The sequence below is a fragment of the Pungitius pungitius genome, chromosome 8 (assembly GCF_949316345.1).
Source record: "Pungitius pungitius chromosome 8, fPunPun2.1, whole genome shotgun sequence".
Lineage (NCBI taxonomy): Eukaryota > Metazoa > Chordata > Actinopteri > Perciformes > Gasterosteidae > Pungitius > Pungitius pungitius.
In genome coordinates this window covers 9,075,255-9,092,356 of record NC_084907.1, presented here as the reverse complement: position 1 = coordinate 9,092,356, position 17,102 = coordinate 9,075,255, and the positions used below count along the sequence as shown (strand labels likewise).

The following is a 17,102-nucleotide window of genomic DNA, read 5'->3' as shown; positions in this document are numbered from 1 at the left end:
CATGAACACACATCTTCGAGTTAACCCACTAATTCAGTCACTTAACTTAATTGTAATATGATTGATATAGCACACACACACACACACACACACACACACACAATAACTGGTCCTTTATCTCTCACTCTCTACAATATCATCAGCAATTTTCTTTTCCATCTTCCTGTTTAATGAATGTAACATAGTACTTCACAAACTCTAAATATCAATTTTGAGATATTGACATTTTCAACATCGTTAGGATGCTCTCTCCTGTCTTGGACTAGAGAATGTTAGCATGCATTTAGCTACAAGCAATACTATGGACACCTTGACGAAGCTTCTGCCAAAGCTTTGATTTTATTTATTTAATTTGACTTAAACTCAAGTTTGAGAAACTGTTCTCAGGTTTCGTACCCTTTTTTCTCCCAATTAAAGGTTTTTTCATTTATTAGGAAGTTTTTCCTGTGCCTATTCTGGGACAGGGGTTGTTGCATGTGTACAGGCTGTAAAGCCCTCTGAGGCAAATTTGTAATTTGCGGCTTTGGGCTGCACAATAAGAAAAAAATAACAAAGTCTTGTGTCTAAATGCATGGGCGAATAAGTGAAAAGGGACAATAATACTCTTTGAATTTCAAGGGATTTTTGTTGTGGTCAAAGTAAAACAATAAAACCGACATTTCTACATGAAAGAAAATATTTACATTAAGTTGAAAAACCCAAAATGGAACCCTTAAATGTATATGTTATGAATGCACCAGGCATTTGACTTTCTCTAAAGATTTACAGTTGTATATAGCTAGTCACCCAAAGAAAATTTGACTCAGACTTTTTATACATACCTCAAAGTTTGAGTCTTCTAACATCAGGTGAGCCACCGACAGGCATCTAACAGTGCTCACACCTCAAACAGTACACACCACAGCAGCAGTGCTGACAAAGGTAACGGTGTGAGCCTGAGGGGCCCCAGCAGCAGTGCTAACAGAGCTAACAATGTTAGCTTGAGAGGCTACAGCAGAAGTACTGACAAAGCTAACGGTGTGAGCCTGAGGGGCCACAGCAGCAGTGCTAACAGAGCTAACAATGTTAGCTTGAGAGGCTACAGCAGAAGTACTGACAAAGCTAACGGTGTGAGCCTGAGGGGCCACAGCAGCGGTGCTAACAGAGCTAACAATGTTAGCTTGAGAGGCCACAGCAGCTGTTCTATCATTATTCACACAGTCACTGTGGACACAAACTGCATTCAAACGGCTTGTGGTAACAACCTCTGTATATTTCACTCAAATTCCCTATGTTTATTCTATTATGAAATCACAACGCAAAACTCCTCTAACTTATAGTGCAACTCCGCAGTGTGACACATTCTGATATATCTAGTTGAGTTAAAGGCCTGGTGACTTTAGAAACAGTTCTGTTCCTAAAAATTCTTGGGTATAATTTTTTGCATGCAACAGCACCACTGAAGTATGTACAGTAGCATTATTCATCCATGTCATAACTCTTTTTTTCTTAATAGAGCGATGGTTCCTCCTGACTAAAAGCAAACACTTGAAATGCAGTGATACATATAGTGTTAGTGTTGTGAGGCTTTTGGTTCCTTCATTTGTTCTCAGGGCATTTTGTATTTGATATTACTGTATATTACCGTTGCTCTGTATATTGCTAAAGAGAATTGTCTAAATGAAGAGTCTTCAACTAAAATATGAAGAGGTCCATTTAGAGAAAATTTCTAGTAGCAAAGGTCCGGAAAGATCATTATGTGACTACTTAGTGCTTAGTGTGATTAAATAGAGGAATAGAGTTATATCAACATCTGCATGTAATCAATATACGACTAACACATCAAATTAATTCATAACGATAAAACTCCTTTGACAATATTTGTTGTCACGTAACAAAGAACTCCGGAACTAACATTATTTATTTTCGAACAGAACATTATTTATTTTCGCAGTCCCAAATAAATGTTATTTGGGACTGCGAAAATAAATAATGTTCTCTCAATTGACTAAATTAAGTTGGGCTGTATTAAAAAAAATGGATAAAATGTTAACATTTCTGCATGTTCAAATAAAGTGCTTCAATTCAGAAAAAATAACGCAAAGTTAAGCTTGAATTTCCCCTTTTTGCTTCACATTTGGACTCGATAGTCACCTTTAAATTATAAACAATAAATCACTCTTGGTAAGTGGGAGAATTAAGATCTATTTTTTCCTGCACGGATTTTAAACTTGTACCTGAATGCATCAGGCCGTTCTCCTCCTCACGTGGAGGAGCTCATTAAGCCTCAGTTTCAACGAGTTCTGAGCATATGAGGCACTGGTTTAGTGCTGCAGTGGAAAGTATGAACAGAAACCAGTCCGTCTATTATGGATTAAATGCTCTACTTTCGCTGTCCATTTGTTCCACGTTTTTCTCACCCGTCCCTTTCTCTCGCTTTCTCCGTCTCACTCGTAATTTTCTTTTCTTCCTACCGTATTTTTATTTATTTATTTCGTCTGTCCGCTGTATGGAGATGATATCGTCCTGCCTGGAATGCAAAGACTCGATTGGTCGAGTAGTATCACTTGTACGGTGTTCATTTTAGGTCATCCTCAGATCTCAGACTCAAGTATGATGACTCCGTTTGATTTGACGGAGTTTCGTTTGACGCCGTTTCGTTTGACGGAGTTTCGTCTGACGCTGTTTGGTTTGACGCCGTTTGGTTTAACGGAGTTTTGTTTAAGAATGACGGAGGTTTTTTTGAGACCTTATACCGTTTCGCCTGAGTCTGAGGACTTTTTGTCTGAGTCTGATACTTGAGTCTGAGATCTGAGGATGTCCTAAAATGAACACCGTACACTTGGGATGGTTTAACTCAAATGCATTTGGTTTGTGCTTTAAGCCATTACCGTAAAGACGAGTAAAGCTGCGCAGTCGAAGAAATCAGAATCGTCTTTTTGTAGCTTTTGGTCCGGGTCCGGTTGGGACGATTTCTGGGTCCGGACCGCGGTCGGTTAGTGACCTCTAGTCTAAAAGGTCCTGAAAAAAAGAAACTTTTTTGAATGCTATTTAAGAGCTTATTGTTATTTTTGTGGTGCTCATTTTCAGGGTTTAATGAATTTGATGTCCGCACAGTCAAATAACTAGCATATGAATTCATGCATAATTATCCTTTCCCCTCTCTCTGTGATTGGTGCAGGTGAGTCAGTACACCTTTGCAATGTGCAGCTACAGAGAGAAGAAGGCTGAGCCTGTGGAGCTGCTCCAGTTGGATGGCTACACAGTGGACTACACGGACCCCCAGCCAGGTAACAGCAGTCAAACAGCAACAGGCAATGCCATTAACTATCGAATCAATTTGATGTGAAATTGTTTAGTCGTCCCTGCACAACTGTTTTTTCTTCAACCTCTCTCCCACCTTTAATCTGACTGAAGGATACATTGCCAGATGACCCAGTTTCCCCCTATGAATAAAAATAGTATATTCTATTACTGTAGATCAGGGCTTCTACAACTGATGGGTCCGACCCTCTAGTGGGTCACCGTGGTATTACAGGAGGGTTGCATGGGAAACTCAGAATTATTTTACTTCAAGAAAATTATTGAAAACTTTCCATATTACAGAAGTACACAGACTCCTGTTGCCTCTCACAAAACGAAATACAGATCCAAGCTCAACATGACAACATGACACAAGACGCCGTATCAACCCTGTTGTGTAGTGGAAAGCAGGCTCATGCAGCCACTGAAACTGATAATAACCCCTGTTCTATCTGTATTAGATGGCTCAAACCGGCACTACAGTTTGCACATCTTTGTTATTTTGAAAAATGTTCAATACAAAACAGGTTAATTACAGCCGCAATAAACTATTATCTGCCAAATGTTTGTTATTTTTTGCAGAAAGAACTTTATTTTCATTGGTCAGGATATGGGAAAATGGTGTGTATGTGCATGTAGGTGTGTGTGTGTGTGTGTGTCTGTCTGTGTGTGTGTGTGTATGTGTGCCCAAACTCTATTAAGATGTAAAACATGAAGGGGGCAATTTACAGACAATGACCCCGTTATTTTTACCCAAAAGTGTTGAACTGGTGTGCAGCTCCAAGTGGCATGAATGTAGCTATCCGGGCTATCCGACTGCAGTGTGAACATATTACATTACATGTAATTTAGCTGACGCTTTTATCCAAAGCGACTTACATTGCATTATAACCCATGCATTACAGTTTTGCCTGGGGAGAAATTAGGGGTTAGGCATCTTGTTCAGGGACACAGCACAGCCGGGATTCAAACCACCAACCTTGCGGCCCCCAGCACACTGCACTACTCCATGCGCCACCATCGCCTCAGATGTCTGAAGTGAAGTGAAGAAGTTTATACTGTATTAGTTTCAAACTAACTATTACAGTAGTAATGCAGAAATATTGCAGATTTGAGTCTAAAAGTCAGCATCAGGAGTTAAGTCAAACACCCATTTGCTAGATCGTCAGCTTGTGATATTATTCTACATATTTGTGAAGTTAATTCTTTTGAGGAGGTGATATTAATTAATTGGTTGATGGGAATAAATCTAAATGAATGGTCTTAATGTTATTTTTGGATTGAATGGATGATTTGCAGATATTCGTTTTTTTTTAGCTTTTGGTTATTGTACCCAGGTTTTTTTTAATGGAGCAATGTTGTTTATTTGAAAGTGATTTCTATTCCATTATTTGAAAAAGCAAAAATACAGGAGTCACAAAATCTAATTTCAATCAAAAGTCAACATGTACAATTTTGTTGGCACAGTAATATGTTTTTCTTCTTCCAAAGTGAGTTGTGAGTTTGAGAAGGTTAAAGGGTTGGAGTGAGCGTCTCTGGAGGAGCTTTAAGTTAGAGAAAACCGCTGCAATAGTGTCTTCAGGCGAGCATTAGAGAAGTGCATCCAGTTAATAAAGCCTTATCAGAAATACCCTGTTCCCACATCATTCATCTTCCTCTTCCTCGATGTGTGCCTCAGGGTTAGACGGCGGCCGGACGTTCTTCAACGCCGTAAAGGAGGGCGACACGGTGATATTCGCCAGCGATGACGAGCAGGACCGGATCCTTTGGGTGCAGGCTATGTACCGAGCCACGGGCCAGTCACACAAGCCGGTTCCTCCCACTCAGGTCCAGAAGCTCAACTCAAAGGGTGACACAGCACCGCAGCTTGACGCACCAATATCTCAGTTCTGTAAGTCCATCATGTCTTTGCTGCACCACAAGATGCAGTCATGACCTGACCGGTTATTCCACTATAACATGATGCTGTGGTGGCTTTTTTTTTTTGTTTTAGTTGAGCCTTCGTTTAGATTTTTCTGCAGCTAGTATATCTATTGAGGATTTTGTAGCACTAAACTCATGGTATGAAATTAGATATTCTACTAGAGCCCCACTTCAATTCCTCTTGTAGCCTCCAAAGCGTACTTCTATCATACTCTTCATCCACATGGTGAAATATGAATGTTTTACGTCTAGATTTTTTCTAAAGTTTGCCGACCTTGACGTAAATATTTGTATTTAGCCTCATTAAGGCTTTTCTTCTCATCTTCTCTTCTTGTGCTGCTACTGTAGCTCTCCTCACATAATTTGTCACACGTCAGCTGACAGCTCTCTAAGTTGGTCCACTTCCTGCTCATATTCTGTACCTGTTGGTTACCCTCAGCCGATGTGATGCTTCGCTCTTTGTCGTATACCTGCTGTAGTGTTAAAGTGTCGGTGGCTTTGCTGTGTGTCTTTACGTTTTTCTGTTTGTTCCTTCTTCATCTTTATCTTCTAAACCCTGACCCTGCTATCTCCTAGCTGGATTGAAGGGTAAGTGTTTTCATCCCCTATCTTTCGCTTCCTTCCTTTTGTTGTCCATCGCCTGTCCTCCTTTGACTGACTTGCTGTTCTGAGGGAGGTCAGAAACACGGTTATAATAACAGTAATTCACGCGTCATGCATCAACGCATAATAGTGTGCACTGTAGGTCTGGGTTCAAAAGGGTCCATATGCCTTTTTTCACGGGAATGTAATAGCTGCAGAGCTAGAGCATGTTCACGTTTTAACAATATGTGGGTTGGTCGCCATATCAGCGCCGTGAGAATATACGTTTTCTATGTTTCTATATATGTGCATGTTTATATACATAATAGATATGCTTTCAGCATCTTGTTTGCCATAGCAGGGTTGGTGATTGTATTGGCTGAATATAACAGAAGGATTTGTTCAGCCTGGAAACAACATGCATAGTGTTCTGTGTGACATGGACTGTCCATAGTTTACATTTAGATTGTTTAATGGGGAGAACATTGGTCAGCTGCTATGACACGTTATTAATATCTATTTTGTATGTCAATCAGGATCAAACTGTTGTGTGTCCAACAAACACACAAATACATGTTTTCCCCCCAAAAAATCTTTCTCTCACCCAAACCAAGTAGGTGTGTTTGCCTGCACCTCCATAAGTTGTTTCCTGCCAGGTGTATTTAAAAAAGACTGTATGCAGGTAAAAATGTGATACATGATGCTGGCTTTTGTTGGAAAAGGTACAAAAGATATTTCCTAATATTCCTAATTCCTAATATAGAACAATAATAAAGACAAATGGGTGCAGACCAACACCTAATAAATGAAATGGCTTTCTGCATGCATTTGTGTAGGTGAATTTACTGAGTGAGCTGTTTTTGACAAAGTCCCACTGAGTCCCTTTGAGGCCCAGCAGCGGGTAATTACCAAGTTAAAAGTGTCAGCCAATGAATTATACAGTGTGGTTACTGCACAATTAAATCAGGCAGCAATCAGTCAATGTTACCAAATAAGTACTTGTCAGTTCACACCCGGATCAACGCAATGAATAATATAACATCACGCCACCCCGCCCTCCCAACCCCCGACTCAAATCTAGCTACATTCAAACATTGGGACTGCAAAGACGCAATTAAAAGTTTTGTTTTCCAGCTGCTGGGAGGTGAAACTGATCTTCACATCTAATGCTTTTTTATTTCAATGAAGACTGATTGTTTGCTTTGTTTTGATACATTTTAGTACACAAAACTATAAAAAGAATATAATAAACTTCATCGGCAAAACATTGACTGTTCCAACATGCTCCATATATTTATATATTCTCTTACGAAATTACAGGTTGAGAAAAAGGTCAACGCACAGTATACACACAGTACAAGTATGACGCCCACTCCCGTTGTTTGTCCAAAGACAACTCAACTCTTTGGATTTACCAGAACAGCGTTTGCGTTTTCTTTGTTCTTTGTCCTCTGTCACCAGGTGATGTATTGGTTCACTTTTAAATGGTAAATTTGCGCATTTCTAGTCTTCTATTGATTCATAGACTAAACGACAGCAGAACGTTGCAAGGTGCCCCCAGCCCTTCAGGACTCAAAGTAACATTCTTCCCTATCACTGAGCCACAGTGATCTGGAACTTCAGCTCCCATCTTTAATAGATACTATTATATTAACCAGTTTTCACTGCTGAATCAAATTGATATCCAAAATACATTGCAAACACACATTGTCTACCCTTCTTTTTGCTTTTCTCTGAAATCACTTGTTTGACGGAATATTTCTCGCTTAAGTTTAACTTGGGGACAGTTTGACTCCATGGTAGCTTTGATACCTTGATGGAGTCACCCACAGATGGAATGGGGCTTAGAATAGGGTCAATTGATCCAAGTGGGTTCCACCTCAGGGTAAAGATTGGGGTCATAACCAGTACAATCCTTCAAGTTGCTGCCCGTCACAAAAATTGGCAAAACTGGCTAAACCTTTCAATTCAGTGTAACTTTAATGATGTAAAAAAGATGTCCACACATGATTTAGGATTATTGTAATGCCATTTTCTACAGGACAACATCGCTTTGATCAGACTGAAGTCACGGTGAAACCTGAAAACACCACTTTCCAGTCTGAAGTGATTGATATTCTTAAATCAGGCCCCTGGTATCACATTGATGCGGTGGTTGTGTTTGTATCGTAAAAGCAGCAATGTAAACCCCATTGTGGAGGTTGGGATGAATGGGTGGCTCAAACAAACACAGGACTTTCACCCAGAAGAAAACTTTCAAACTAAATAGAGTTGTGTTAAGTTTGCCAACTCCCTCAGTAAAAAGCTTTGACCAAATCAAGAAGTGTATCTTCACAATCAGCTTGTGCAATTTAATGGGCTGGGGAGTTCTGGTGTGGGGGCATCAATGAGCATCTTAGCAATTGGAATGGTAGAAGGATCTTGATTTGTTTCATGGTCAGACCACAAAAAAAGCCCGCCATGTGTTAAGTAGCCGCAAATGTTTTTGACCATCCGACCCAAAAGCAGCAGCATTTGTCTCCTCTGGATCTATAAATGAATAGCAGCCATCAATCATTGTCATGGCCGTCCTTCCCCAGCCCAGACGGACGAGGGTGACTAGTGTCACTGCATGTTACTGTCCAGCCCTCCCGCCTCCATTCCCGCTCACTTACATCAAACAGACCTGACAGGCCACCAGCTACAGACCAAGGGGGCACCACAATGTCACCTTTTTAGATATTTGGGGGAGGGTGAGGGGCAAGTTGTCGAGGGGACACAATCAGCTCCCAGCATCCCGCTCTTTGTTTTGTTCGTTGATTGACAGATGGGGAGCCTTCGTTGGGCAGTGAAGAGGACTTTGGTTGAAAAATTTCTTGTATAACCTTCATTCACATGTGTTCCAGGTCTGTCCTGACAGATAGGACTGTCCACTCTTCTGTACATTGAAGATCAAAGTTGATTTGAATCTGATAAGCTTGTGTATTCCATTACTGTGTCGGCCGGAAAAGAGTTTAACGTAAATACCATTTACCAAATCATTAAAAAAATGTGTGATAAATGAGCACAATATGTGCTGTTACCAGATAGCAAGGAGTACTATTAGTGCCGAGGTCTCAGAATGTAGTGTACAGTTACCTTGTTTTAGCTGTTTCAGGCCATTATGGTACGACATTGGCTCAGCATATGATCACATAATCATATACGATTTGCATTGATATGGAAATCCCAAGTCCAAGTAAGTCAGTGCAGAGCAGGTGCCCCTCTCCCCTTTGTACAGACCAGTCTGGTGGAGGCAGCTTGGAGGTATTCACAGCCCAGCCCTGCATATGCCCCCCAGTCCCTTTAAACCCTGCTGTAGGTGTAGCACACACCAGGCAGGAAAGCTAATAAAACGTCTGTGCTTTAAGCCTCCTATTTGCAGATTGAGTTTAGTGTGGGGCCACACCACATCCCCTGCTCAGTCTGACATGTTCAGCATAGGGATATTAATTAGGGGCCCACTGAGCCTTCAGTGAAGTGGCATTAGAAACAAGGAATGTTGTTTTGAAGCAACCGTTGGATTCTGAATCTGATATTTTATATTTCCCCCTGTGCAGTGCGCTGGGGGCCGCAAGGTTGGTGGTTCAAATCCCAGCTGCCCTATGTGCCATGTCGAAGTGTCCCTGAGCAAGACACCTAACCCCTAATTGCTCCCCAGGCAAAAATGTAATGCACGGGTTATAATGCACTGTAAGTCGCTTTGGATTAAAGCGTCAGCTAAATAACATGTAATGTAAATGGACATATTATACATCATATGCAATTTGATATGCTCTACTGTTTTCCCGCTGACTTTTTATCCCTAGATTTCCTCTTAACGAAATTACATTTTGTGACCTGCCCTTCTACTTTTCAACAGAAATGACAGTCTCACTTGCAATTATGCAAGCTGCCACTTTAATCAGTTAATTTTTATTGAGAAATTGATCAAAATGTTCAGCATAGTAATACCATACCTTAGGAAGAATCGTATACAAGTACAATTTTAAGGTATTTATTTGCGAGTAGGGACAAGTTGCCGTTTAAAGTGTAAGCTCACATAGCTACAGTTGTGAGCCGGTTTCCGAGCTGCAGAGAGACAACTGTTCAACTATTTTCCGTTCATTATGAAACTTATCAGTTACATTCACTATACTACATAAACCACCATGTGATGAAACCACCATCAGTTATAACCAGCATCAGATAAAACCACTATTAGATATAACCACCATTAGACAGAGCCTTGTGGGAGTCTGTGAATAACATTGGTGGTAATTGGTAATTGAGGATGCACCAATTGAATCCCATGGTTTACATTTGACATCTTTTAGGCACTGACATTTGTTTCCTTTTTATTCCTCTTCCTCACTGTCTTGCACTCATTGGATGGGTATATTTGTGTGCACAGATGCTGACAGAGCCCAGAAGCACGGAATGGACGAGTTTATTTCAGCCAACCCATGTAACTTTGACCACGGCTCGCTGTTTGAGCTGGTACAGCGCCTCACATTGGACCACAGACTCAACGACTCGTACTCCTGCCTGGTAAGGAAAGATCTTGTAACGTAACCAGGACAAAGTGAAACGGAAAATGAACTGAAAATCATGTCCATTCATGTGAAATGTGCATGTACAACCAGCTTTCCGTGTGAAAAGAAAGCTGGTAGTTGCTTAGGTACAAGAACTACAAACAAGTATTATTCTACTTCCCATAATAAAACATCTTGTTTAGTACTTTGTACACATATCTTAAAAAAGGCAGAAAATGTAAATGTAGCTTTACCTCAGTAGCACAAGTCACTGCTCCTGTACATTTAGGTAGTAGTACCATTATAATAATAGTTGTTAAAAGATAGGGGTGGGACAATCCGAGAAGGGCATGTTGTGCGTCAGCATAAAAAGGTTTTATACCTGTCAAGAATGAAATATAACCCTGGAGTTTTTACACCAAAATGGCAAGGGAAAAGCTGTGCGTCTTCGTTGTACGGGTTATAGAGCGCCGGGATAGTGTTGATGCAAGACGTCTGCATGGCGAAAATGCTACCAGTTCAAAATTGAGGATTGAAGGACTTGAGTGCAGCTCCGTGTCCAGTAATGTTTGCACTGGTTGTGGATTAGACACACAATGCAACAGCACTGTGATAACCGCCAGGTAAAAAAAAGCATGGCAATGGTCAAAGACCCAGAGGTCCACCTCATCTATGTCGTGCCTACAGGTAAATATACAGGAGTTTGTGAAAGGTGCTGCCTGGCTTCCAGTCTTTTGACAACTGTAAGTGTTTAATGACGTCTTTTTGCCTCACTCAGCAGTGTTTGTGTCTCTTACCCCCAGGGCTGGTTCAGTCCCGGGCAGGTGTTTGTCTTAGATGAGTACTGTGCTCGCTACGGCGTTCGAGGCTGCCATAGGCATTTATGTTACCTGAGCGATCTGCTGGAGAGAGCGGAGAATGGAGCCATGATCGACCCCACCCTGCTGCACTACAGCTTTGCCTTCTGTGCTTCCCACGCACATGGAAACAGGTACACATCAAGGTGCTGGCTAGTCCTATGTCCTTCACTTAACACATAACTAGCCTTGAATGTTAAATTAAAAATCTAGTTAATGTTTTTTTTTAATGGTCAAACTGATGTCATAGCAGGCAAAAGATGCCAAATGAATAACATGCGGGCCAGTCCACGTACATACCCACATATAGGATGCAATATATGTCCCCCGCTTTGATTTTTTTGGCTTTTGAGTTGAAGATTTGTTTTCACTCGCATGTTCTTTGCATGTGTTTTGCACGCTCATTCTTCTTTTTGCTCTTGTCTATTTTCCCTATACAACCTTTTTACCTTGTTCACTTTCATTAACTCACCATCCAAACACTGTTCCCAAATCCCTGCATGTCCACGCGATCACACTTAGTCAGCGTGTGTCTGAGTTGTTAAACTGGCCAGTATCTGAGGCCGAACTCGAACAAGCCCTGTCCCTCTGTGCCCCTGAGCGTCCTGCCCAAACTACTAAGAGAGAACTCAGAATCATTGAGTTCATGAAGAAAAGGGACTTCAGGTCCCAGGTTTTCTCTACAACTAGAAGGTAAGTAACTTCCCAGTCTGTGTGGCAAATTCTAACTAGAAAGAAAAACAGAAATGTGTCTTGTAACATCAATGACTTGAGAGATCAGCAGTTATGGTTATTTTAACATTAAATAGGTCTAAGGAGGTAACTAGTGTCTGACAACTGTTCAACTATTTTCCGTTCATTATGAAACTTCCATTCACTATACTACATAAACCACCATGTGATGAAACCACCATCAGTTATAACCAGCATCAGATAAAACCACTATTAGATATAACCACCATTAGATAGAGCCTTGTGGGAGTCGACGAAGTTTCCGACAGTTGAACTATTTTTTGTTCATTTTAAGACAAAATACACTTTATCAATTCCATTCACCATGAAACCACCATCAGGTAAAACCACCATCAGATAGAACCACAATTAGATAAGATATAACCACCATCCACAGAAACCTGTGAGGAGGCAAAGAACCAACTTCAGGAAAGAATAAAAGTTAAATTATAGATTTGCGTTTGTGATGAAGGAATGGTAATGCTACTAATAACAGTTAGGATAGTGGCAGCAGGGCAGTGATAGGAGGCAAGACCAGGGTCCAGATAGTCCAGTGCTGATTTGATTATTAATTGTACTAAGACTGAATTTCTGCTATTATCTGTTTAGGTCGATGTTGTCTTAAATTCCGGGCTTCAAACATGTTATGTCAAAGTTTACTACTTGATCCTTTGTGGAGCTTGAAATTTGGCAGTTATGAATGATTCTGATGGCAACCCAACACCATACATAATTGAATAGATAACAAGTAATAAACTAAAAATACCCATTGAACTAAACAAACATGACTACTGTAGCATTCACTAAGTGCTCGAGGTTCCCTTTTGAAGAAACATAGAGCTAATCAAAGGTAATGAAAACACAAGTGATAATGCAGTGTAGATAACATGTCAGGTTCAAGTTTTGTAAGCTTTCAGCAGGAGTCGTCTGGCCTCGGATCCCCTACGTACCCTGTTATCTAAGTTGCACTATTTACCTCCTGTCTAATCTGCTGTGATGTGCTCGGACATCACAACTGTCAACATCACAGTTGGCTGTCTGCGTCTGATGCGTAACAAAGATAGACGAGGGCCACTCCGGCGCTGAGGGCAAAGGTCAGGAAGGCTGTCGCTCTTTGGTCTGAACTCAGCCATCAAAAAGTTGTGTCTTGCTGCCAGAGGACAGTTCATTATTAGACACAGTTTATTAATAGTTATGAAAATAAATACACATCCTTGTAAGTGTAGGTACAAATTCAAATTTTTTATTGAATCCAGTCCCAAAATAATGCGTCCTATTTATCTACGTATCCACTCACATCCTACAGAGACCTGCTCTGCCTGTCCAGCCGTCGTGCCTGGAGGTCGAGGCATGACAGGTTGACAGGTTGTCATGTGCGACGGGCGAATGTCTCCGCTGCCGCCGCTGCTGCGTGTGCCCCAGTGCACACACCTCACTCAGACCCCCCTCCACCCAAACAAACATGCACAACCACACCCCACCCCCTACCCCTGCCTCCTAATAGCCTGCTGGCCTAGAGGCGTGGGTGCACCGAGTTGGACTTGGTTGCGCGGCCGCCTACTAAAGTGTCAGGATTGGACTTCTGTCCAGCTAAATGTTCACTCCATTTAGATCCACTGTTTGTTGGCAAATGGCTTTAAAATAAAAGGGAGGATTTATTTGATATGAATATCAATCCACTCGTTACCGTAGTAAAAACTGGGACATCAGAGGAATGGAATTACTTTTAATTCATTTTAAGTCCGGGTCTCCTGCATATTTAAAGGAGAAGTGAATGTGTTGCTGGCTTGCCGTCTGTCTGTCACTGATGGCTCATTTGCTTGATGTCGTCATCGGAGCTGTGAAGTCATGAGGTCAAGCAAACATGAGGAAGCTGCCAAGAAACAATGCTCTGAGATAGAAAGTGAGCCCTGCAGGACTTAATTAGTGTGAAATCTCCCTCTTTTATTTCCTGTCACAATGTGAGAGGTTAGGTGGCTTTTTACTTTGAATTCCTCTCACATTTTTTGAGTCAGCTTTTGTACGCTAATGTATTTCTAATGCATGCGTTCATCAGGAACTAAACAAAGGGTATCGCAAAATACAAACTTATTTCCATATGATGAAGGTCACCACTGGGACCAAATATTCAAGCTCAGTTATGTTACTGTGATGAAGCCGGAAGAAAAGGATTCAAGCATGGCTGCGCTTAGGGCATTTTTGGCTCAGTTCCTCAAGATAAATGTAACTTCAAGATCATGTGACACAAATAGCTCACTGATAAAAACACGATTTACATTTCAGAGGATCATGCAAATATTTAGAATTTTTTAAATCTTCATCAAGCAGGATGTCTTAAAAATCATAATTGACTAGTTTACAGGATATTCAACTTTATTTCTTTATACACCATTTAAAACAAAATGCCTTTTCTTTATCGGGCTATAAAAAAGGCAATACATGTGTCAATGAATATGAAATATGGATCAACAGTTTTTCTACAACTGTTGTACTACGGGCTAAAATCTGTGTCTTCTTATTCTTCAGAAGAATAATGCGGTGAGCAGTGCATAGTGTACGAATGACTGTCGAGCTATAGGGCCATGTGCAGGTAGAAAAAAGGCTTAATTCCTGTTACCACAAAGAGCACCAGTTGGGTTCGATGAGGTGTCAGGCTTCATCCACCGGTCCTCCTCAGACCGATCCGAGCCAATGGGTCTACAGACGGGCTCACTGGCGCTGTGTGCAGTCAGCTCCTCCTCAGCCCCTGGTGCTCAGCAGCAGAGCCCTACAGGTGGCGGGGACACACCGACAGCGGCTCCAGTAGCCATGAAGGCCGCGGAGAAGATGATCGCCGATACTCAGCCAATATGTACTTTTGGAAATCTAACAAGCACTCTTGGAGCAAGTGGAGAAATACCCCCCCCGCCCGCCCCCTCCCTCAAACTCACACACAAACAGGGACAGTTTCTCACTGTCTGCTGAAATGACATGTCAAAAGGGGGAGGTGTGGGTCTATGTGTGTTGGGGGCAGAGGGGGGTCTTGGAGAGGATAGAGAGGCAAGGAGAGTGTCATGTCTCCTGCTTCTCATCATGCTGTCATGGCCACCAGTCCAACGCCTCTTCTGTCACATGCACTCTGCTCACACTCCACCCAGACCCAACCATGTCACAAGTGATAAGCACATTGTACGCACACACACTCACACACACGCACACACACACAGTAACGCTCGCTTGAATGACTGTAATAGTTAACAATGTATTTAAAAAATAATAATAAAAACATGGTATACCAATAACAACTTCTTCCAGCAGACCTCATGAAGCCCATGAAGTGAGATTGCTATGTGAAATTTTGCATGCTTGTCATTCAACTAAATGAATTGATGTCTACGGAAACACATGTTGTTGCTTTAAATCAAACCTTGTTCTTTATGAGAACAGGTTATGCTATTTATACCGGGGAAACTGATCCAATTTTCGTTTCTTTGGATTCCTGCTTGGAGTGTATAAACAAAACATGGCATCGCAGCAATGGTGTTAGACAGTTCCACAGAATACAATCCATACTCATGCGCAGCGATATATTACATTGGCTCATGAGGTAGAGGGGACCTTTGACGTAGTGTCCTTGATCTTTTGGATTGTAAGTATAGACATTAGCATTGTTGAACGTTTGTGTCTGTTAGTACTCTACTTGATTCCCGAGGCTGATTTAGGACACAAGTAAAAGCTTTAATTAAAGTTGTGCAACTGCTTTTGACCTACAGGCCTGATGGTATCGGCACGGTGACTGTGGAGGAGAAGGAGCACTTTGAGGAGATCAAGGAGAGGCTACGGGTGCTTCTAGAGAACCAGATTACACACTTCAGGTAGGAGCCGTGTACAAGCACCATGTCCTGATCTCAGGCCAAACTGGACTGCGCAGGGTTCACATGAATATTACATTTCCAGATACTGCTTTCCGTTTGGACGGCCAGAGGGAGCGCTGAAAGCAACTCTGTCGCTGCTTGAAAGGGTGAGTCACTTCTATGGCCAGACAAAAATTCTCCTCCATTGTCCCATTCCTCTTTGATTTCTTCGTAAAGCGTTACTCTAATCTGACCACCTCTTTCAGTAACGAGAAATCTAACGCGTTAGTATGTCCAAACCGGTAATCAGATAAAAGTTAATTGTCCAAGTCACTGTGCGTTACTATTTTGTCATTAATAGTCAAATATATATTTGATTTCTTGAGTCTCTGGGAGTGAAGCCACGTAGTCTATGCGGCAATAAAGTCACGTTTTCAGCATGAGGGTCCCGTCACGTGTCTATACATAGACCTACCACGCAGCGACACAAACAACAGGGGAGAGAGAGATGTGCATTTTCGAGTTGGAAATGCCAGCTAAAGATGGAAATATCAAGGTTCGTTGGACACGGTGCTATCAAGCCAGTGTTTCCCCTACGATTATAACAGCGGGGCGCGTGTGCGCAAATGTCCGTATATGCGGAGACGCGTATGTGAGTGTTGGCATAACTAGTTGTCATTTTTATGTTGAGGCGCCGGGTGTTGTCGGCTGCTGCTGTTTGTAACTAAGAAAGTAACTTGTAATCTAACTTCTTTACTTTTAAAATCACGTAATCTGTAAAGTAACTAAGTTACTTTCTAAATAAGTAATCAGTAGTCAGTAATCCGATTACTTTTTGAAAGTAACTGTGGCAACACTGGCAGCAGGAAATCTTTTTGCTAGAATAGTCGGCCCGGTTGACATTTGTCCAAATTTAACTTGCAATAATATATATATATATTTGCCGCTGATCATACTTGCTGTGAGTTGCCTTTGTAGGTCCTGATGAAGGATATCGTTACTCCGGTTCCTCAAGAGGAAGTCAAGGCTGTGATCCGTAAGTGCCTGGAGCAGGCGGCTCTGGTCAACTACCAACGCCTGTCAGAGTACGCCAAACTTGAAGGTAAGTCGCTGCTTCGTTGTGTTGGAGCCATTCACCGCCAGTGTTTCAGAATAAATTTCAGTTTCTAAACTCAGTTATAAAATGTGCCTATATATTATGTGGTTGATAGTGAAGCAAGCTGATAGAACATTGTGGGAGAGTCTTTCATAAATAATATCCGTGTGCTAGAAATGTGACCAAGAAAGGTCAGGATGAAGTTACCGTATTTTTGCGACTATAGGGCACACTTAAAATCCTTTTTTTTTCACATAAAACGACA

General features: G+C 41.5%; 1 protein-coding gene across 7 annotated transcripts in view; it reads left to right on the top strand.

Moving 5' to 3' along the window:
- cadpsa (Ca2+-dependent activator protein for secretion a) overlaps nucleotides 1–17,102 on the top strand; it is a 131,533-nt gene that overhangs the window by 61,852 nt on the left and 52,579 nt on the right. For 4 of the 7 annotated variants that reach the window (XM_062563812.1, XM_062563811.1, XM_062563810.1 and 1 more), the window contains 7 exons: nucleotides 3,161–3,269; nucleotides 4,961–5,173; nucleotides 10,199–10,335; nucleotides 11,123–11,322; nucleotides 15,661–15,762; nucleotides 15,845–15,908; nucleotides 16,720–16,843. In XM_062563812.1, the coding sequence (XP_062419796.1) occupies nucleotides 3,161–3,269; nucleotides 4,961–5,173; nucleotides 10,199–10,335; nucleotides 11,123–11,322; nucleotides 15,661–15,762; nucleotides 15,845–15,908; nucleotides 16,720–16,843 (949 nt within the window). The remainder of the gene's footprint in view (nucleotides 1–3,160; nucleotides 3,270–4,960; nucleotides 5,174–10,198; nucleotides 10,336–11,122; nucleotides 11,323–15,660; nucleotides 15,763–15,844; nucleotides 15,909–16,719; nucleotides 16,844–17,102) is intronic. The other 3 variants (XM_037490298.2, XM_037490297.2, XM_037490291.2) reach the window with 1 other exon arrangement.